General features: G+C 41.4%; 3 protein-coding genes across 5 annotated transcripts in view; 2 read left to right on the top strand and 1 right to left on the bottom strand.

The window, feature by feature from the left end:
* beta'COP (coatomer subunit beta') overlaps positions 1 to 2,110 on the bottom strand; it is an 81,231-nt gene extending 79,121 nt beyond the window's left edge. For both annotated transcript variants that reach the window (XM_068393547.1, XM_068393548.1), the window contains exon 1: positions 1,964 to 2,110. In XM_068393547.1, the coding sequence (XP_068249648.1) occupies positions 1,964 to 1,966 (3 nt within the window). In that variant the 5' untranslated portion in view covers positions 1,967 to 2,110. The remainder of the gene's footprint in view (positions 1 to 1,963) is intronic.
* Positions 2,111 to 3,915: 1,805 nt separating this feature from the next.
* LOC137658621 (transmembrane protein 107-like) overlaps positions 3,916 to 22,522 on the top strand; it is a 99,443-nt gene continuing 80,836 nt past the window's right edge. For both annotated transcript variants that reach the window (XM_068393545.1, XM_068393544.1), the window contains exon 1: positions 3,916 to 4,057. The gene's annotated coding sequence lies outside the window, so the exon portion shown is untranslated. The remainder of the gene's footprint in view (positions 4,058 to 22,522) is intronic.
* Positions 4,157 to 5,868, top strand: LOC137658622 (thioredoxin domain-containing protein 17-like). The gene has a single exon (XM_068393546.1). It carries the CDS (start codon positions 4,256 to 4,258, stop codon positions 4,631 to 4,633), a length of 378 nt encoding a protein of 125 aa, XP_068249647.1. The 5' UTR covers positions 4,157 to 4,255; the 3' UTR covers positions 4,634 to 5,868.

The raw sequence follows: 22,522 nt of genomic DNA, 5'->3' as shown, positions 1-22,522 counted from the left end.
TATACACCCCAAGTACCTATAAATATACCAGGAACAGTTGTTATCATCTTCCTTAGGATTAGTGAGCTATAGTAAATATTTATCCACACTTTAATTATCGACCCGGTCTGTCACAACCAACTACAAAAGCTCTCAGTCCTCGAATAAAAATAAACTCCAAACCCCATTTAAATTATATTACTAAAATAACGGATAATATACGATACTCTAATTTCTAGTGAAACTGGAATTCGCTAAAAGAAATGGACGAGTGTTGGCTAGTTTGGTATTTTTCTCTATATGTTTAATAGGGGCTGGGGCATAATAACTTGCGTATTTCGATTAAAATGTGAAGTATGCTTTTCACTTTAAGTCAATTGTTTACATCTGAGACTGAAGGAGACATTGCGCATGAGTTTTTTCCCAGGGTTTGGGGAGCTTTCTGTACATTTGCAATGATGTATTTGTCAAATGGTTTTTTAAACCAATTAACAGCTTAAAAGTACTTCAATAGTTTCTGGATATTGTTCTACAAAAGCCATTTTTATCCAACCTTCGTGTTCAATTTCAACTTAACCAACATCTCGTAAAGATATCTCCAAGAAGAAACTTAAGGGAAGCACATCAATCTATTTCAAAATTTAGTGTAAATTCGTTTATAACAGCAATTACGATGGAAAGGCTCTCGCTTCAGTGTAAAGCAATTGTTACTCATGTGTAATTAAAAAATAACAGCGTAATAATGCCTCAAAGATCCAATTGACTTAATTTTCTGGGAAGGCCAGCACATTTTCTACTGCAAAGCTTTTGTAAAATTGCCAAGCAAAAAAAAGGTGAGTGTCAAGTTACTCTTAGTTTGTGACCTGGGAAGGGGGCGGGGTGTCCAGCTAGCGGTTGTGACCTGGGAAAGGGATCCAGGGGGCTTGTGACCTAGGAAGGGGGTCCAGGGGGCTTGTGACCTGGGAAGGGGGTCCAGGGGGCTTGTGACCTGGGAAGGGGGGTCCCCCGGCTAGGGGTTGTGACCTGGGAACTAACTCTTAGGTTAGGAGGGTTTGTTAGGTTCTGTACCCTTTTACAAATCTCAAAAGTGTTAAATAATCATGTTTGGCTGATTTTCAACCATTTACACGAACCATATATTTTTCCTACTGGTTATCTTGGGCTTATTTTACATTTCTGAAGATTAGTGACCTGGAAAGGCGGTTCCGGGTGGCTGGCACCGTGGCTAGGGGTTGTGACTTGGAAGGGGGTCTGGGGGTTTTTCCTCCAGCTAAGGGTTGTGACCTGGGAAGGGGGATCTGGGTGGCTTGCCCCTGGCTAGGGGTTGTGACCTGGGAACTACTAGGTTAGGTTTTTTTCCTAGGTTATACTGCCCTGTAATACACTACAATAAAACCTTTTTTTTACCAACTGGTTATCTTGGGATTATTTTACATTTCTGACCATTATTATAGCAGCAAATCACACGTTTATGTCATTTCCCCACCCAGAAAACCCCGGTTTCCCACTGGGGTCCCCCATAATTGTCTTTATATAAGGGGTTCCAAAAACTCATGAACGGGTGGTTTTCCCCAATAACCATGATCAGAAATGCATAGAACACAAAATGGCGAGTAGGATAAATATAGAGTTCATGTATTTGAATAGAAATTAAAGTATCATATTTACAAAAATAACTAACTTTTACGAAAAACAAGACTTTGAGTTGCTGGGGCTAACCCCAACACCCGAAAAATTGGCTGACGATGAAGCAATACTTGGCGAGCCATAATAAGAATATATTAGAATCGCCAGACCTTACTTGTCCATAAATGCTGGTCTTGGTTAGGCCTGCCGTGAAGGGCCTATATTTTGACAACTGATCACTGACATTAGCTATAAGGTATGATACCGTACGCCATTCGTCATCGAACTTTCTAATTAGAAAGCTCTGACATTCGTAAAGCTATGAGTACTATACAAACGATATGCTGTGACTTCTTACCATTATGCTGCACTATTAAAATCCGCAAGTATAAAACAATTGCTAAATTATCACTGTTCTCTCCTACGTCTATTCGCCGCTTCCGACGTGTCAACTTGGCAACCGGCGCATGCGCACTCCAGCAACTTTCCGAGACTGTTCGAAGCAGTGTTGAATCTTGTGACACGCACTAACATTTATTATTATTATTATTATTATTATTATTATTATTATTATTATTATTATTATTATTATTGTTGTTATTATCATTATTACTATCATCATTATTATTATTATTATTATTATTATTATTATCAGTATCATTATTATTATTATCATTATTATTATTATTATTATTATTATTATCAGTCATTATTATTATTATTATTATTATTATTATTGTCATTGTCATTATCATTATTATTATTATTATGACTAGCTAAGCTACAACCCTAGTTGGAAAAGCAGGATGCTATAAGCTCCAGCAGGTATAAATAGCCAAGAGAGGAAAGGAAATAAATAAACTATATAAGAAATCATGAGAAATTAAACTAGAAAGAATAAGAACAGTGGCATCAAAATATATATTACATGTATAAACTATAAAAAGAAACTTATGTCAGTCTGTTCAACATAAAACCATTTGTTGCAAGTTCGAACTTTTGAAGTTCAAAGTTACTTGAGGAAAAGAATTAAGGAAATAAACAAACCCTGTATGAGAAACAACGACTAAAAAAAAAGAAGATAATATTTCTTAGGATCAGTTGCAGCGTCAAAATACATGTCACTTAGAGATTTATGTTAGCCTGTTCAACATTAAAACATTAATTTCAAGTTTGAACTTTGAAGTTCCACCGATTCAATTGCCAGATTATGAAGATAATGTTTTTGTGTGGCATACAAATGTAATTAAATTATTATGTTACTACAATACATGAGAAGTTAGGGTTATTTCAATTTACATTTCTATAGTGTTCACGGCGTATGCATTGATTTCTTCAGCTATTGCGATATTCTTCGAAACGAGATTATTATTTTGCAACAATGTACACTTAAAATTATCAAAAAGAAAGATAGTAAATTGAAAAATTTAATCAATCTGATATTCAAATGATCGTGATATATGTTCAATCTTAATGATCATCATCTGGGCTTAATTACTCTATAGCTCTACAGTCTCCACGTAGGCTACTGGGCTATTTCAGAAAAATCTTTAATTTTAGAATTTAATTTTTTTTTTGAGTCCGGGGGACTACTTTGAATTTGATATGCATCTGTTCTTTACATATATTCACTTATTAGTGCTATGCAATATGTTGAAAAGCTTCAGATGTAGCCTATAAACACAATTTTTTCATGTTTTTAATTGTCAGTTGGGAAAATATGACTATGTGAAAATAATATAATTAGTGCATGATCCTACTTGTAATATTCGGATTCTGTAAATTTGATACAAATCTAACGCCTCTAATATTAAAAAACATGAAAATTTCACTACATTAACCATCACTTTTTTTTTTTTTTTTTTTTTGGTCCTCTAGGCCCTACAGCAGTGGAAGCTTACACTCTACAGGACCTCCAATGTCATTTTATCATGTTTGTTCGAAAGCATTCAACATTTTACACAGCATATTTTCAAATCCACGCTATCAAAACACTTTCAGAACAAAGTGGTATATTGATAATTATTGTCAAATGAACAGTAATATCCGCAAATTATGGATTTTCAAGATAATGCATTCTGGTAAAATAACCGTTGTTCTAAACATGAAATGTTTGGACTGTAATTATTGTAAAATTAGCTAAAATATCCACAAAATATGGATTGTTAAGATAAATTACATTCTGGTAGAAGTTTGGGTCCAAAAAGGAACTGTAATTATTGTCAAATTAACAAATTATGAAGTATTAAAATAAATTTACATTCTGGTAGAAGAAGTGTTGCTCTAAATATGAACCGGTTGAACATAGGTTTTGAGGCTTCGTCAAACAGTTTTCACGTTGGCAGATGTAAACAAAGATGATATGCACATGACGACAAAATTTTGAAATGCCTTCGCCAATTAATGTAGCTTCGTGGTAGCTTTTCGAAGACATATCTGTTGATTGATTAAGGTAAGTTCTTGTGTTAAAATGCAATCTCATGGAATTTGAAAGTAGATTAGCAATGTATTCAATCCTCTATTTTGACTTATGAAATGTCACGTCTGGCGGATCAGCTGTTTTAGATAACACGTTCTCTGTCGTGTCAAAGTCCCCTCCCGTCAGTACATTTCAACGACTCCTATTTGCCTTTCGTTTCTCTCCGCAAAAATGGTCCAGAAAGTCGAAGTTCAAGGATTTGATGCATTTATAGAACAGGTTGAAAAGTTCAAACCTTCTGGGAACCCCATATTCGTCCTGTTTTCCGGTTCGAAGGATGCCAGTGGAAAGAGCTGGTGTCCTGACTGCGTTGTGGCGGAGCCTGTAGTCAAAGGTGCCCTTGAAAAAGCCCCGGAAAATGCCGTCTTCATTTACGTCGGTGTTGGAGCACGGGAATTCTGGAAGGACAGGAATAACGTGTTCCGTACTGATGCCCGTACCAAGTTGCAGAGTGTCCCTACCCTATTGAAATTTGGAACCTCCAAGAGATTGGAGGAGGAGGAGTGTGCCAATTCTGATGTAGTCGAAATGTTGTTTGAAGAGGCTTAGTCGGTATAACCTAGATAACCTAACCCATGGAGTTTTTTTGCATGTTAAGCTAGAGGTTGCATTTTTAGTACACATATTCCCTACCGTAATTTTTGTGATATCCTAATTTCCTAAATTACCCTAATCTAGGATACTGTTTTACGGAAGGTAAACATTAAATATAAAGGCCTAGCCTATCTTTTATCAACTGTGACTATATATTCGTTACTCGTAGCAAATGCCAGAAATTTTTGTTCCATTAAAGCCAGCATCATCACTTCAAGGTCATATTACATACAACATTACAATTACCCTTGCTTAATCTAGAGTTGTTTGTTTATGTCTTGGTGTGTGTGTATTTAGAATGGTGTCTTTGAGGCCGACTGATGTTTAAATGGAGTTATTAGCTTCACTGGCAAACATTTAGTTAAACGAAGGCTGCGCCAAATTAGCCCCCATTTAAGCTAAATTATACAAATCTAATCTTGATTTAACTTTATCTGTTCTTCTTCTTGAGTGTAGATAGATATGTGAAACTATGTGAATTACAAGAGATTTGTACTAATTTTGCTGTACATTCTCTGAATAATAATTTTTTTTTTATTTTATGCCATTGTGTTTAGTTATTTTCTACATAATGAAGAAAGTTATAGTTAGTCTAAACAGCAACCTCTTCTATGTCTTTAGTGGTAGTTTTACCTTCTGTGTAATATTTTCAGCATGTATTTGGTATTGATTTACGCAGAATTGTTTTGGCTTTTCATAATTACTATATACTATTTCCAATGGTCACAATTTTACTGTTATATTATATGTTAGAGGGTAGCTTATGTGTTTATACAGTATATACTGCCTTGTGGTAGAATACAGATTTGCATTATTTATTTTCATGCCAAAAATGGATAATTCTTCTTTTGTAAACTCCTAAACATGTACAGTATTTAATACTTACACAGTTTGGTCCAAATTCAAAGGATTGGTGGGCTATAACCTTCATCTGGAAATTTTGTGTAAACCTTAATGTCTTAATCACAAATTTTTATTGTTTGTACACCTTTTATGAAATTTCACAACCATGTTACAGAAATACAAATATTAATGCTGCAACAGTACAAACCAAATAATTCCAATACATGTCACAAATTGTGGTTAAGCTCTTACGAACAAATGTTGCAATTTTGTTTAAAGTTGCTGTTGATGATCACATCTTTATACTGCAAACTAATTGAACAGTAAAAATATATGAAATATTTGAACAAGCATTTTCATTGTACATCCATAGTTGATTATCATTACATTTATTATAATAACTGTAAAATGCAGTGCAGTACCTTAACGCTACAGTTGCATCACATTACAAAGGAACAGGTAAAGATTAGACCACAATAAGCAATGTAGCATACAGCTGAAGGTACGCTGCAAAGGATATAGTACTGCATTGAGTAGTGCCTACATAATTGCTGTTTTCTGTTTATACTTTTACCGATAAATATTAGGTGATAAAGTATGGGCTTTAAAGAATTCTTAATTAATGATATGATACTAGACTTGCTGTGCTTTACCATCGGTAAATAACATCTTAATTGGACAAAACATGTTTCAAGGCTACAGTAAAGTGTATTAGTTAACAATAATTACCACCGCCAACAAAATTGGATGTAGGTTATGTTTTACCCCCTGTTTATGTTTTTATTTGTAAACAGCTTCCTGGTCACAATTTTAATCGTAGAGTAATGAAACCTTCACGGATAAACTGTTATGTACAAAGCTGGAAATAATTATATTTTTGAAGGTCAAGGTCACGGTCAAGCAAATGTCCAATTCACGTAATCAGCCATAAGTTTGGACATCATTGTCACAGAAACTTCAAACTTGGGTCAAATTTTAGTGTAAAAAAATCCACGCCAGTTAATACATGTTATGGTCAAAGTCGCGAAATAAGCTGCCTTGGCATTGGTTACCACTCCACTAAGTGCCCCTCTAGTTATATATAGCTTTCTGTTGGCTTAATTCCATTTTAAGCTTCAGGAATGATAATAATTTGATTAAAGAAAGTAACATATAATATCCGTACCAAAGAGTTAATTGTTCTTACGCTTATACAAACCATCATCCTTTAAGTAGGAGTATCTCCAGCGTGAGCTAGAATGGTTATTGAATCTTTGGCAATGTAGGTATAGTTGGGGGAAGCCATACACTTGCCCAACTGTATCAAGTTTTTGGTGGTTCACGAGTGGCAGAAGCAAGGGATATTATTATTATTACATGCTAAGCTATAACCCGTGGGAAAAGAAGGACCCTTTAAGCCCAAGGGCTTCAACAGGGAAAACAGCCCAGTGAGGAAAGGAAGTAAGCTAAAAGAGAAGTAATTAACAATTGAAATAAAATATTTTAAAAACAGTAATAACATTAAAATAAATCTTTCATATATGAATTATAAAAACTTAAAAATAAAAAGCAAGAGGAAGAGAAATAACATTGAACATTGTGCCCGAGTGTACCCTCAAGTAAGAGAACTCTAACCCAAGACTATGGTACAAAGGTCATGACACTACCCAAGACTATAGCACAATTGTTTGGCTTTGGAGTGTTCTCAAAGAAGAGCTGCTTACCAACCATTCATTGAGATACTACCGCTAGAGAGTTATGAGGTCCTTTGACTGACCAGACAGTACTACACTGGATCCTTCTCTCTGGTTACAGTTCATTTTCCATTTGCCTACACACACATCGAATAGTCTGGCTTATTCTTTACATATTCTCCTCTGTCCTCAAACACCTGACAATACTAAGATTACCAAACAATTCCTCTTCACCCAAGGGTTTACTGCACTGTAATTGTTCAGTGGCCACATTCCTCTTGGTAAGGGTAGAAGAGAGACTTTAGCTATGGTAAGCAGCTATTCTAGGAGGACGGTCCAAAATCAAACCATTGTTCTCTAGTCTTGGGTAGTGCCATAGCCTCTTTACCATGGCCTTCCACTGTCTTTGGTTAGAGTTCTCTTGCTTGAGGGTACACTTAGGCACACTATTCTATCCTATTTTTCTTCCTCTTGTTTTGTTAAAGGTTTATAGTTTATATAGGAGGTATTTATTTTAATGTTACTGTTTGTGAAATATTTTATTTTTCTTTGTTTCCTTTTCTCATTGGGCTATTTTCCCTGTTGGAACCCCTGGGCTTATAGCATCCTGCTTTTCCAGCTAGGGTTGTAGCTTACCAAGAGGGAAGTAGCCACAGAACTTAACCCCTTGAGCAAAGAAGAATTGTTTGGTAATCTCGGTGTTGTCAGGTGTATGAAGACAGAGGAGAAGTGTAAAGAATGGGTCAGACTATTTGTGTAGGGAAAGGTAAAATCACCTGTAACCACAGAGAAGGATCCAATGTAGCTCTGTCTAGCCAGTCCCAATAACTTTAGTGGTCATATCTCAACGAGTAAGATGTCCTAGAAACCGACTATATATACGTATGATCAGCGCCCAAACCCCTTGTCCATCAAGCTAGGACCAGGCAATGACTTTTGATGACTCATCAGGCAATCTTCTTGTCTCCCCCAAATCCTCCATTTCTAGATCACAAGGATGGTGAGGTTGCAGACATTACTAGAAACTATTGAGTTTGAGGAGTCAAGTGTCTATTTTTTTGTGACCACTCTCACTTAAAAATATAAGTAAAATATACATGTGGTAAAGTGAACTTTGTTCCTTGTTCCTTCAAGGATACAAATCAGTTCGATATGTGTACCTTGGGAAGGGTAGGACTATATGCAGTTCTCCTGAAGGATGAGTCAGTATGCAGTTCTCCTACATTAGCGATTGAACTTCTCTTTGAGTAATTGTTGATTTGCTTGGAATTTCTTTGCAGGAGAAAATTTCCCGTTCACTCTTTCATTCATGCCTGATAGTGTAATTCATAGTCTGATGGGCCCTTGAGTGTGAATTTTGTGGACTGCCAGTGTTCTCTCTCTCCCTTTCTTTTCATTGCGAGTTTCCCTAAGGGAAGGTCTTGATGTAGGGGATGGCCATCCAGGAAGTTTCGCTTAGTTCCTTCATGTTTTGCAATCACTTTTCTCTTTCAAGATTGAGTGATGTTACTTTTCCATTAACTGGTATCTTTAGGGTCGTTCAATAGTATCCGAGTACAGAGGCTAGAGGAAGGTTGGTCAGTGTGTTGCCCTTTCCATTTCCTGTTACGATAAGGGAACATTGTTCCTTAATCTTAGAGAGCGCACTCTTTTACTTCTAGTTCATTTTCCTCCTCTCGCCTTTGTAGTCCAGGAAGACCGATTGCTTGGTGCTTGGTATATGATTGTATGCTCCTGCTACAGGTTCATGCTTTTGTGCCTTTCCCAATCTCCTAGACATTCGACTGATTGCAAAGAGTCTTGCTAGGCTCCAGACGATATATCTCCTCATACTCGAAAGAGAGATGGTACGCTACCAAGAACAGACCCAGCCAGGGAAGGTAATTCGGTGCTGCAGTACAGGTACCATTGCCCATGAACATGCTTATTGTTGGTGGGGATAAAGGACTCCTCCCTTCTCCTTCCTCTGTCCTGGAAATTTAAGGACCACTTTGGACTTTTCCTTGGAAATACTTTACTATTGAAGAGAATATGGATTGTGGTGTGGTTCCTCCACATTCACGTGACAGAGAACCGGGTGTGAGGAACTAGCAATTGGTCTATTTGCTTGTACAAGCTACGAGACATTCTCTCGCATAATTGCGATCAAGAATACGATCCTCGGTCTACTTGTGGCTCTTGTGCCCGGGAAGATTTTTTCCGCCCCTTGATGTTACCGGGAACACTATCACTGGTGTCGTGGTTAGTGGGGTCCAGGCAGACATCCTGCATGTACATGCTATCAAAAGCCAGTGATTGGTCTTCACTTTTATAAGAGCGACAAGATGTTTCAGCTATGTGAGCGTGTAGGACCAGTGTTTAGTATCCGAGTTCGTGGAGTTATTGAGACTTTCCCTCGCATGCTCGCAATCAGGAATGTGTTCCTTGGTCTCGTCATGACCGTTTTTTGTAACTGCAGTTTAGTAGAGACATCCCCACAATTAGGATGTAGGGGCAATAGTTAATGAAATAGGCTTTGGGGCTAATAGATGAAGCTCCAGATCGTACAGAATCTGGCAAGGATTAACAATTGGTTCAGACCCTAATAGCTTACTGTTGAAAATTGATATAAGCTCCAGGTTACAAGAAAAATAGCCCTTCGTAAACTGTAAAGTATCACAAATTCTAATATTTTCTTCAAGATTATTCTCGCAGATTCAGAATTTTTCATGAATCAACTTCTTCAAAATGAACATGATTTTTTCCCTAATCATTTACTTGTGAACTGCTATGGTGTATATTATACATTTGTAATCAACGCATATTGCAAAGAAAGAATAAACCTGGATCAGTCGAGCAGAAACAAACAGTACGAATATCTTAAGAAAAAGAAATTCTTTTAGACAGATATTGAGGCACAATGTGACATTCAATGGCTTGATCCTACAATTGCAAAGCCTCCCAAAGAGGAAGTCCGAAATGGGGGCCCTTTTCAGATTTTCAGGAACTTAAGAGTCCCGCACAAGAGCCAATTTTCAGTGGATGGTGACTGCCACTGTTTCGTGATGCTACGAAAAAGTGGAAAGGGAAGCTGGGAACACCTGCCACTAAAAATTGATATTTCATTTCTCGCCAAAAAACTGTGGCAGCTGCTGTCCGCTGAAGGGAACATTTCAGAGCTCTGGAAAGGGTCATCAATTCCTGTAGACCAAAATGACTACCCTTGTTTTTTACCTCATCAATCTTTCATTGGCCATTTTTAAGGCCGCATCTTTGTGCCTTAATATGCCAGTGAAAGGTTTAAAGGTCTTAGCATGGACATCTTTGTAAATGCATGAATGAATTTGTTCACCCTATCAGTGGCAATATTGAATATAGGGATTAATTTTTAAAAGGTGTTTAATAATACAAGTTTGGTAAGTTTAACTTCCTTGAATGTTCAAGATAGGATTTCATTTGACAATTTCACCACATATTTGCAAGTTTTTACCAGGCCTAAATGTTTCAATAAATTAAACTGGTGTTTAAGAGAGTGAACTAAAATCGTTTTGCTAAAATAAAAAGACATATTTTCAATATTAAACTTACCCGATAATCATGTAGCTGTCAACTCCGTTGCCCGACAGAATTCTATGGAGGGATACGCCAGCTATCACAATACTAGAAGGGGGTGTACTTACCAGCGCCACCTGTGGCCAGGTACTATAGTACTTCTTGTTGACACCTCCTCAATTTTTCCTCTGTCGTGCTTCCGGCAAGACGTTCTGGGATACGCTTATGATCTTCGAGTATTTTCACGGCTTTTGGTGAAGTATTCTCTCAGATTTCGGCTGTCGCTTTACTGGAAACCTTCTTATATTAGCTTAGATAGCTTTTATATAGTCCTGATTAACGGTTAACGATCTATTTGCTTGATTTTGGAACCCCACTTGGCTAACTCTTTGGATTCAAGATGTCTGACATTTCGCAAGCCCCCACCCATAGGCGATGTAGGTCTTGCAATAGGCGTATTCCGAAGGCCTCGGTAGATCCTCACACCGCTTGTTCTGACTGTAGGGATAGGCCCTGTCAGTTAGAAAATCGATGTGAGGAATGCGCCGGACTTTCGGAACTTGATTTTGTCCGTCTTTTGAAATATTCAACTAAGTTAGAGAAAGGTAGAGTTAGGAGGAGTTCTTCTCACTCTTCACTTTTTTCCTCACCTCATGATCCCCTACCTTTTCCTACCCCTGTAGTGGCTACCCCCGAACCTACTATTTGCCCTCAGCCTGATATGTCTGTTGTGTTGCGTGCTATTCAGGCCTTAGGCGATAAAGTAGAGTCAGTGGTAAGTGATCATAAGTCTCTTATGGCCGAAGTCAAGGAACTTAAGGTCAAGAGTGCAGTGGGTGGAATTAGTGCCAGTGCTGTGACGAGTGCTAGTGTCAGTGCAGTGCCAAGTGCTAGTGTCAGTGTCAGTGTGGTGCGTGAGGATACTTCTGTGCGTGTCAGTCGTTCTCCCAGTCCGGGACCTCTTGCAAGCTCCCAAGCCCAGGGGAGAAGCAATGTCGAAGGGCAAAAGGGTTCGGCAGGCCTTGATCGGCGCACAGAAGTATCCTCGGTGGTTGCGGGCGTGTCTTCCAGAGACCGTCACTCCCACCTGCAGACGATTGAGCCCGTCTTTTACTCGTCCGCTGATCTATTGTCAGGGAAGAAACGCTGGACTCAGGTCTCTAGACCACTCAAACGCAGAGTCCAGTCCGCGAGTGCTCAACCGGGCTGCAGTCATTGGCTCAGCTCGGACTCGCCGCAGTCATCAGTCGACTGTACTCCGCCCAAGAGGAGTAAGGTTCTGCCGCAACAGATCTCGTCTGTTCAGGCTTTGCCTCAGCAGACCGTAGTGTCTGCCGACCCCAAGTTGTCTCTACTGCAGTCAATGCAAGCACAGCTTTCGGTCTTGATGAGTGAGTGTCGGGCTGAGAAGGTTGCGCCTCCGCCTCCGCCTGCACTCGCTCCGCCTGCGCTCGCTCCGCCTGACCGCAGTACCGCCTGCCAGGCGTACGATGTTGAGCCACGTTCTGAGTTTACTGTTCCCAGTGGTGTACAGCCTCCGCCTTCCTTAAGGCAACCTCAGCAATGGGATCAGGAGGCTTATACCTCTCTTCCTCCGCTTCCACTTGCTGCTCCACCAGTGATGCAACACTCGGTTGAGGTACAACAACCTCTCCCGTCCATGAGTCAGTCTCCTCAGCTCTCGCTGCAGCGAGCTCAACCCTCCACAAGGCAAGCACCACAACACCTTAGCCTTGCGCCTCAGGAGCCTCAGCTTGCGAGACATTTACTACGTTCTGCGCAGCCTCTACCTTATCGCGCTCCGCTCACACCGCAGGAACAGGAACTTGCTACTCCGCTTCCGCCAACCACTCAGCAAGCACAACCCTTGAGTTCAGCCACTCATGCCAGGAGTCAGCCTCCTCCACCCATGCGCCTACCTTCTGCTTCTTCTTTTGTTCAGCCTTTGCAGTCTGAGCCTCAGGTTTTCCCTCAACAGATTCTTGAAGAGGAAACCACTAATATTGTTGTTCCTGCTCGTTCTGACTCTGCTGTTCAGCATACCTGTCCGATCTCTTCGCTACACTCTGGTGATGAGGCGTCTGATGATGAGGCGGCACACCTGGATCCCTCATCAGACGTGGATGAATCCAAGCCTTCTCCACAGTCTATTGACTTTCGTAAGGTCTTGGCTCTGCTTAGGGAGGTATACCCAGACCACTTTGTCTCTGCTATTCCCCGCTCTCCACCATCTGAGTTTTCGCTGGGCATGCAGCCAGCTAAGTCGACCTATACTAAGCTAGTCCTAGCAAGGTCCTCTAAGAGAGCGTTAAGGATCTTAGGGGAGTGGCTGCAGACTAAGCAACACCTTGGCAAGACTTCTTTCATGTTTCCTCCGACTAAGCTCACTTCTAAAGCGAGCGTTTGGTATGCCACAGGAGGGGAACCAGGCTTGGGAGTACCTGCCTCTGCCCAGGCTGACTTCTCAAGTCTGGTAGACTCGCCTCGTAGAACTGCAATGAGGCGCTCTAAGGTTTGCTGGACCTTCTCAGACCTTGATCACTTCCTGAAGGGTGTTTTTAGAGCATTTGAGATGTTCAACTTTCTAGACTGGTGCCTGGGGGCCCTCAGCAAGAAGACCTCCCCTGCGGACAAGGATTCTGCCATGCTATTAATGTCCTGCATGGATAAGGCCATTAGAGATGGATCTGGCGAGCTTGCGTCGATGTTTGTATCAGGGGTTCTTAAGAAAAGGGAACAGCTTTGTACCTTCCTTTCCTCCAGCATTACACCTTGTCAAAGGTCACAACTCCTTTTCGCTCCGCTCTCGAAGTTCCTCTTCCCCGAAGAGCTGGTTAAGGACTTGTCTGCTGCCCTGATACAAAAGGACACACATGATCTTGTAGCCTCATCGGCTCGTAAGTCTAAGGTTGCTACCTCTGTCCCCAGGACTTATCGCACCCCAGTGGCTGATACTCCTGCTACGAGGTTCATACCGCCCTTTCGTGGTAGAGCCCCCAGCCGAGGAAGCTCCCGTCCAGACTCTTCCAGGAGCAAGTCTAGGAAAGGCTCCAAGGCCTCTAAAGGAAAAAACTGACTCTCCGCATCTCCAGACAGCAGTAGGAGCCAGACTCAAGAGCTTCTGGCAAGCCTGGGAAAAGAGAGGTGCAGACGCCCAGTCTGTCAGTTGGCTGAGGGAGGGTTACAGGATTCCATTCTGCCTCAAACCCCCTCTGACCACATCTCCCATCAACCTCTCTCCCAACTACAAAGAAGAGGACAAGAGGCTAGCGTTGCACCAGGAGGTGTCGCTACTTGTGCAGAAGAAGGCAGTGGTTATAGTCCGGGACCATCAATCCCCGGGCTTCTACAACCGTCTCTTTCTGGTGGCCAAGAAGACAGGAGGTTGGAGACCGGTGCTGGACGTCAGCGCGCTCAATGCGTATGTCACCAAGCAGACGTTCACGATGGAGACGACGAAGTCGGTCCTAGCAGCGGTCAGGCAGGAGGACTGGATGGTCTCGTTGGACTTGAAAGATGCCTACTTTCACGTTCCTATTCATCCAGACTCCCAACCTTTCCTGAGATTCGTTTTTGGAAAGGTTGTCTACCAATTCCAAGCCCTGTGTTTTGGCCTAAGCACAGCTCCTATGGTGTTCACGCATCTGATGAGGAATATAGCAAAATTCCTCCACTTATCGGACATCAGAGCCTCCCTCTACTTAGACGACTGGCTGTTGAGAGCCTCCACGAGTCGTCGCTGTCTGGAGAGTCTCAACTGGACTTTGGACTTAATCAGAGAACTGGGTCTATTAGTCAACACAGAAAAGTCTCAGCTCATTCCCTCCCAATCCATTGTGTACCTGGGAATGGAGATTCGGAGTCAGGATTTTCGGGCTTTTCCATCGGCCCCCAGGATAAGCCAAGCCCTAGAGTGCATCATGAGCATGCTGAAGAGGAGCAGTTGCTCGGTGAGACAGTGGATGAGTCTCACAGGGACCCTTTTTTCACTGGCCCTGTTCGTCGAGCTAGGGAGACTCCACCTCCGCCCTCTTCAATTCCATCTTGCAGCTCATTGGGACAAGGGTTTGACTCTCGAAGCAGTCTCTATCCCAGTCACCAAAGAGATGAAGACCACTCTCTTGTGGTGGAAGCACAATCTCCTTCTCAGGGAGGGCCTATCGTTGGCTATTCAGACCCCCAATCTTCATCTCTTCTCAGATGCATCGGACTCGGGCTGGGGTGCAACCTTGAACGGACGGGAATGCTCGGGAACGTGGAACGAGGAACAGGGAACGCTCCACATCAACTGCAAGGAGCTACTAGCAGTTCATTTAGCCCTGCTGAACTTCAAGTCCCTCCTGCTAGGCAAAGTGGTGGAGGTGAACTCAGACAACACCACAGCCTTGGCTTACATCTCCAAGCAAGGAGGGACCCATTCGAGGAGCCTATACGAGATCGCAAGGGACCTCCTCATTTGGTCAAGAAGTCAAAACCTCACTTTAGTCACGAGGTTCATTCAGGGCAATATGAACGTCTCAGCAGATCGCCTAAGCAGAAGGAATCAGGTCATTCCCACGGAATGGACCCTCCACAAGAGTGTGTGCAACAGACTTTGGACCTTGTGGGGTCAACCTACCATAGATCTGTTTGCCACCTCCATAACCAAGAGACTTCCGCTGTACTGTTCCCCAGTTCCAGACCCTGCAGCAGTTCATGTGGATGCTTTTCTACTGAACTGGTCCCATCTCGACCTTTACGCATTCCCACCGTTCAAGATAATAAACAAAGTTCTGCAGAAATTCATCTCGCACGAAGGGACACGGCTGACGCTGGTTGCTCCCCTTTGGCCTGCAAGAGAATGGTTCACAGAGGTACTTCAATGGCTAGTCGACATCCCCAGGACTCTACCTCTAAGAGTGGACCTTCTACGTCAACCTCACGTAGACAGGTTGCACCCAAACCTCCACGCTCTTCGGCTGACTGCCTTCAGACTGTCGAAAGATTCGCTAGAGCTAGAGGCTTTTCGAAGGAGGCAGCCAGTGCGATTGCCAGAGCAAGAAGGGTTTCCACTCGTAGAGTCTACCAATCTAAGTGGGAAGTCTTCCGGAGCTGGTGTAGAGCCAATTCAGTATCCTCTACCAATACCTCTGTGACCCAAATAGCTGACTTCCTTTTACATCTTAGGAATGAGAGATCCCTTTCAGCCCCTACGATTAAAGGGTATAGGAGTATGTTGGCTTCAGTTCTCCGCCACAGAGGTTTGGACCTTTCTTCCAACAAGGACCTTCAAGACATCCTTAAGTCTTTTGAGACGTCTAAAGAGCGTCGTCTATCCACTCCAGGCTGGAACCTAGACGTAGTCTTAAGGTTCCTTATGTCACCTAGGTTCGAACCTCTCCAGTCAGCTTCCTTCAAGGACCTTACCCTCAAGACTCTTTTTCTCGTCTGCCTTGCAACAGCTAAGAGAGTCAGTGAGGTTCATGCCTTCAGCAAGAACATTGGTTTCACGACCGAATCTGCAACATGTTCTTTTCAGCTCGGATTCCTAGCAAAGAACGAACTTCCTTCACGTCCTTGGCCTAGATCGTTTGAAATACCTAGCCTCTCCAACATGGTAGGTAACGAACTAGAGAGAGTTCTTTGCCCTGTCAGAGCTCTCAAGTATTATCTTAATAGGTCTAAACCTATTCGAGGACAGTCAGAAGCCTTATGGTGTGCCATCAAGAAACCTTCGAGGCCCATGTCCAAGAATGGGCTTTCGTATTATATAAGGCTTCTGATCAGAGAAGCACATTCTCACTTAAAGGAGGAAGACCTTGCATTGCTGAAGGTAAGGACCCACGAAGTAAGAGCCGTAGCTACTTCGATGGCCTTTAATAAAAACCGTTCTCTGCAGAGCATAATGGATGCAACCTATTGGAGGAGCAAGTCAGTGTTTGCATCATTTTATCTTAAAGATGTCCAGTCTCTTTACGAGAACTGCTACACCCTGGGACCATTCGTAGCAGCGAGTGCAGTAGTAGGTGAGGGCTCAGCCACTACATTCCCTTAATCCCATAACCTTTTTTAACCTTTCTCTTGAATGCTTTTATTGTTGTTTTTATGGTTGTTACGGTAGGCTAAGAAGCCTTCCGCATCCTTTTGATTTGGCGGGTGGTCAATTCATTCTTGAGAAGCGCCTGGGTTAGAGGTTATGTAGAGGTCCTTTAGTAGGGGTTGCAGCCCTATATACTTTAGCACCTTTGAGTTGATTCAGCCTCCAAGAGGAACGCTGCGCTCAGTAAGGAAGACGAACTTAAAAAAGAGGCAGAGTAACGGTTCAATTCGACTTCCTTACCAGGTACTTATTATTTCATTGTTATTTGAGATAACTATTATATGAAATATGGGATACTTAGCTATCCTTTAATCTTGTACACTGGTTTTCACCCACCCCCCTGGGTGTGAATCAGCTACATGATTATCGGGTAAGTTTAATATTGAAAAATGTTATTTTTATTAGTAAAATAAATTTTTGAATATACTTACCCGATAATCATGATTTAATCGACCCTCCCTTCCTCCCCATAGAGAACCAGTGGACCGAGGAAAAATTGAGGAGGTGTCAACAAGAAGTACTATAGTACCTGGCCACAGGTGGCGCTGGTAAGTACACCCCCTTCTAGTATTGTGATAGCTGGCGTATCCCTCCATAGAATTCTGTCGGGCAACGGAGTTGACAGCCACATGATTATCGGGTAAGTATATTCAAAAATTTATTTTACTAATAAAAATAACATTTTTCAGCTTGGCATGTAGCGGTGTTTGAAGTCACTGAGCTAAATTTTTTTAGCTGAAATAAAAAATATTTTCACCACGGCAAGTAGTGTGGTATTTGTGTTAGAAACATGAGCCTGGAGCTTCCATGATTGCTAATATCTCTGATTGGTGTCTCCTATTTAATTTTCAGGCATGTAGTTGGTGAATAAGTTGTTATTACTTCAGTTTGAAAGGAGAACTTTACTCTCATTGAATTTACAATTAAAATATTTCAAAAGATTTAGATGCTAGTCCATCTTTTTTCCTTTCTCAAGGACATCTCCCACCAATGCCTCGATACATTTTTTTCATTGGGACCAAGGTGGCCACCTTTGAGGTAGCCTATTCGGATAACCAGTTTCTTCTGCCATGCATCATTATTTAACATTTTTATTCATCCAATAGAGACTGCCACCCTATGTACACAACAAGCTTCTCAGGTCAGTTTTGGGACCCCAATTTGTCCAACTCGGCAAGATAGTGGACCTTTCATTTTTGAGTGGTATACCAGCCTGTATGTCAGACCTACCAAGCTATAAAGCTCTTGGGACAACATAGGTAGAGTACCTTTTCACCCGGTAATACCATCGTAACTCATGAGCTGCTCTTGGCCCCTTTCTTGGCTTAGTAATATTTAGCTATGTAAGGCAAGGCAGTGGTTTGCCAGTGTTCAAATACTGTACATATAGGCTTCTTAGTGCAAACTATTGATTTTCATTGAAACAATTATCATCTTCCCTATTAGAAACGTACCTACCTTAAGAATTGCTAGACTGGGGTTTAGACCCGCTCAAGCTCGATAATTTCTTGTAGCGCTTACAACCTCACCATCCTTGTGAGCTAAGGATAGCATGGTTTTGGGGAGTCTAGAGTCTAACTGCGAAGTCATCAGCAGCCATTGCCTGGCCTTTCCTGGTCCTAGCTTTGGTAATGATCACTTGTAAATATATGGTCATTCTCTAGGACATTGTTCTGCTTGGGCATTGTCACTGTCCCTTGCTTCTGCCATTCATAAGCAACCTTTAAACTGGTTTAGGGGCTCAAATTTTAAAGCAAAATTTTATGGAGCAGTATATCATTTTACTAATTTACCCGAATGCCCACTACAACAAAATCTAAATCTGTTCAACTGTTTGGTTGGGTTAGGTTAGGTACCGGTACAAAACATTTCATGAAAATTTAATTTCCACAAATTTCGCCATTTAAATCATATGCTATTAATTGAGAAACCTGATAATCTCAAATAAGAATTGATAAAAAATAATGATGAAAAAGCTATAAAAGTCATGACAAGGTAATGCTCGACTTGGTTAACCGATTTACAAGTTATAGAGACAGCTGACTGGGCCAACTCACTTGGTTACCTACAGGGGACATCACATTTGGTCCCTTGTTAGCTGGTCCTGGTGGGGGATAGGTGATGTGAAGAGAAATGTGTTTAATATATATTTATTTATTTCAAGCTTATAAACCTTTAGCTTCTGAATTATATCCAAGGATTTAAAGTTAAGCATTGAAATATTGTTTTTTTTTTTATCAGCTATTCTCAATAATTCCTTCAATATTAAAACTTCCTCCCTCTCTTTGAGAGAGGAAAGTGTTGAAACATATCCCCTGGCTATAATAGATATTAAAAAGTTATATACGCACATCAAAAGTTAAAGCATGTCATAGAAACGTATCTCCATTATAACCCAAGGACTTTCTGTAATCCAATATACATAGACAGTGAAATGTCGTGCACATTTATGAAAAAGCTAAATGAATATGACTTTAACAGATAATTTGTATTATTTATTTAATGGGTCCAAGTATTTCACTGAAGATCCATTTGTTGCAATATTTCAGAGAAAAATTATATAATGTAAGTATGTGTCCTCACAACAAAACTGTCACTCATATTTTCAGAAGTTAAAATTAAGGGAAACAGACAATTTAAAAATTTAATTTTCCAGGATTTAGGCAGCACTACAGAAGCAATTCTTAGGTATTGTCCAAACTGCTTTAGTCAAATATTTTAGGAATGTGATGAAAAAACACAGCCACTCCAACACCTTCTAAAAACATAACAGACACCTTACACGTCTCAAATTGTCGACCTAACCACCCCACGGCTCCTCGCTGCTGGAAGGAAGGACACAGGTGACTGGTACAACACATGAACATATGTTACCATGGTCTAAGCAATGTCAGGCAGGGCAGCTGATTAGGACTACGGTCTACCTCAAAGCAAAGTCCTTCAAAAAGAAGGCAACCGTGCTTACCCTATAGAAGATTAATAAACCAGCCAAATTTTTCTAACCTTTCTGATATAAACACATAAACCTCATAAATTCCCATGAATGAGTTTTTTTTGCATTGCTCAGGTCATGACAAAGTGTAAGTGCCAGATTTTTTTCTTAAAATGATGCCTTCAATAGTAATGCTTCTTAAATTCATATTATGTTATGTTCATCGATGTGCCACCAAAAATAGTACAGTATTTTCTCTTTTAGAAGTTAGTTTCCATATAGGTTAGGTGGCTATTCAAATTTTAACCAGTTAAAGATATGGAACATTTAATCTCTTAAGATTCCTCAAGATTACCAATTTCTGTCAATTGATTATAGAAATTGTATTTTATTAGAAACCATATAATTCTTCTGAGGAATGGTTGAAGTTATCAGCCCTTATTGTTCATTAAAAAATACTTTAGAATTATCCCTTGAGTGTAGATTACCAGAAAAAAATACCATTAACACTCAAAGTTTGCTTAACTGTCAAATAAATTTAAGTGCTCTGAGGTCGAATTAACTGTTTTATTTTATATTTATTTGCTTTCCCTAGGGAGTTGATTTCTATAATTTATTTCATATATTCTGTCTTTGACAAAGCATTTCATCATCTAGGTTCACTGTAAAGATTTAAAGGTCGCTCATGAATAGCAGAGGCAATGACAGTGCTCTAGAGACTAACCATATATACATATGATCAGCCTCAAGCTCCCTTTCCATCCAAGCTAGGACCACGGAGGGCCAGGCAATGGCTGCTGATGACTCAGCAGGTAGACCTATAGGCACCCCCATCTTAAGCTCACAAGGATGGTGAGGTTGAGGACACAAGAAACTATTGAGCTTGAGTGGGACTCGAACCCCAGTCTGGCAATTGCCAGGTAGTAACGTTTTCAATAGGCCCTTAAATTGAAGATTGAAAATAAATAAGAAATGGTTGAAATCTTCTTGAAGCCTTTAAAGGAATGAAAGTTTGCCTATCAAATAAATGAGACACTGAGATACTATTGCGAGAGAGTTATTGGGTCCTTTGACTGGCTAGACAGTACTACATTGGAACCCTCTCTATGGTTATGACTCATTTTTTCTTTGTCTACACATACACCGAATGGTCTGGCCTATTCTTACCACATTCTCCTCTGTCATACACTGGATAACATTGAGTTTTCAATATTAAACTTAGCCGGTGATTATATAAGCTGCAGCTCTGCTGCCCGACAGAAAAACTCTATGTTCAAAATACGCCAGCGATCGCTATGCAGGTAGGGGGTGTACATCAACAGCGCCATCTGTCGAGCAGGTACTCAGTACTCAATGTAAACACAGAACCAATTTTCTCTCTGTCGTGCCACCGGCAAGACCTACTAAATTCGCTGTTGCTTACTGGATTTGTTTTCACAGATTTTGGTGAAGTACACATTTCTAGTTATTAGCTTTCGCTTTGCAGAGGTTATCTTCAATACATCCTTGCATTCTTTTATTGATTTTGGATTATTTGTTGACGACTTTGGATAGATTTTGAATTCCCCTTTGACTAATTCAAGATGGCTGACCCTTCTCAAGTCCCTAAATTCAGGAAGTGTAATGCTAGGGACTGTTCAAGGCGTCTTCCGAAGGCCTCTATCGATCCTCACACCATTTGTTCCAATTGTCGGGATAAGACCTGTCAATTGGAAGATCGATGTGAGGAATGCGTTGGGCTTTCGGAATTCGATTTCATCGAATTCCAGAAATACACACGTAGGCTAGAGAGAGATAGGGTCAGGAGAAGTTCATCTCGCTCCGTTGATTTTTCCTCTCCTCATGCCCCACAACCTATTCCTTCCCCTGTAGTGGTTGCTCCTGATCCCCCTTCTAGCACTCAACAACCTTCGATGGCAGATATGATGCGTGCCATCCAGGCTCTGGGTGAGAGAGTCGAGTCATTGGCGAGTGACCGTAACCAACTCATGGCAGACGTCAAGGAGTTGAAGTGTAAGAGTGCAGTGGGTAGTGACAAAGTGAGTGGTAGTGTTGTGGAAAGTGTTGTAGATAATGTTGCGCTTGAGGGTTCGTCTGTTCGTGCCTGTCGTCCTCCCAGTCCGGGACCTCTTGCAAGCTCCCAAGCCCAGGGGAGAAGCAATGTCGTACGACCAAAGGGTTCGAGAGGCTTTAATCAGCGAACAGACGTTCCCTCCGTGGTTTCGGACGTATCTATCCAAGATCGTCCCACCCACAAGAAGACGAGAGAGCCCATTTATTCCTCGTCTGCGGAAGATGTTTCTCGAAAGAAACAATGGACCAAGGTCTCACGGCCTCTTAAACGCAAGTCGGTCCCTTCCGCGCAAGTCCAACGGCCCAGTTGTAGTCACTGGGTCAGTTCGGACTCGCTGCAGTCTTCCGATGACTGCACACCTCCTAAGAGAGGCAAAGCGGTACCGCATCAGGCAGTAACACCGTCTGTTGCCGCACCTGCTACTGTAGACCCTAAGTGGTCTTTGCTGCAGACCATGCAGACACAGTTGACGTCATTAATGCAGGACTTTCGTGCGGAGAAGGTTGACGCTGCACCAACCGCTAGCCTACAACCACCCACGGTTGTGCGTCCAGTGGACGCTGAGGCTACCTTCTCCCGCACTCCAGCTGTGAGAGTCCCGCCACCCATGCGTTCCAGTGTACCCTGCCAGCCGCATGTTGACGTTCAGCGACGCACGGAACCTTCCGTTGACGTTCGCGAGTTACAACAACAACCTAAGTTGTTTTGTTTT

This window comes from Palaemon carinicauda, chromosome 19 (genome assembly GCF_036898095.1).
Source record: "Palaemon carinicauda isolate YSFRI2023 chromosome 19, ASM3689809v2, whole genome shotgun sequence".
Taxonomy (NCBI): Eukaryota; Metazoa; Arthropoda; class Malacostraca; order Decapoda; family Palaemonidae; genus Palaemon; species Palaemon carinicauda.
This window is presented reverse-complemented; position numbering and strand designations above follow the sequence as displayed.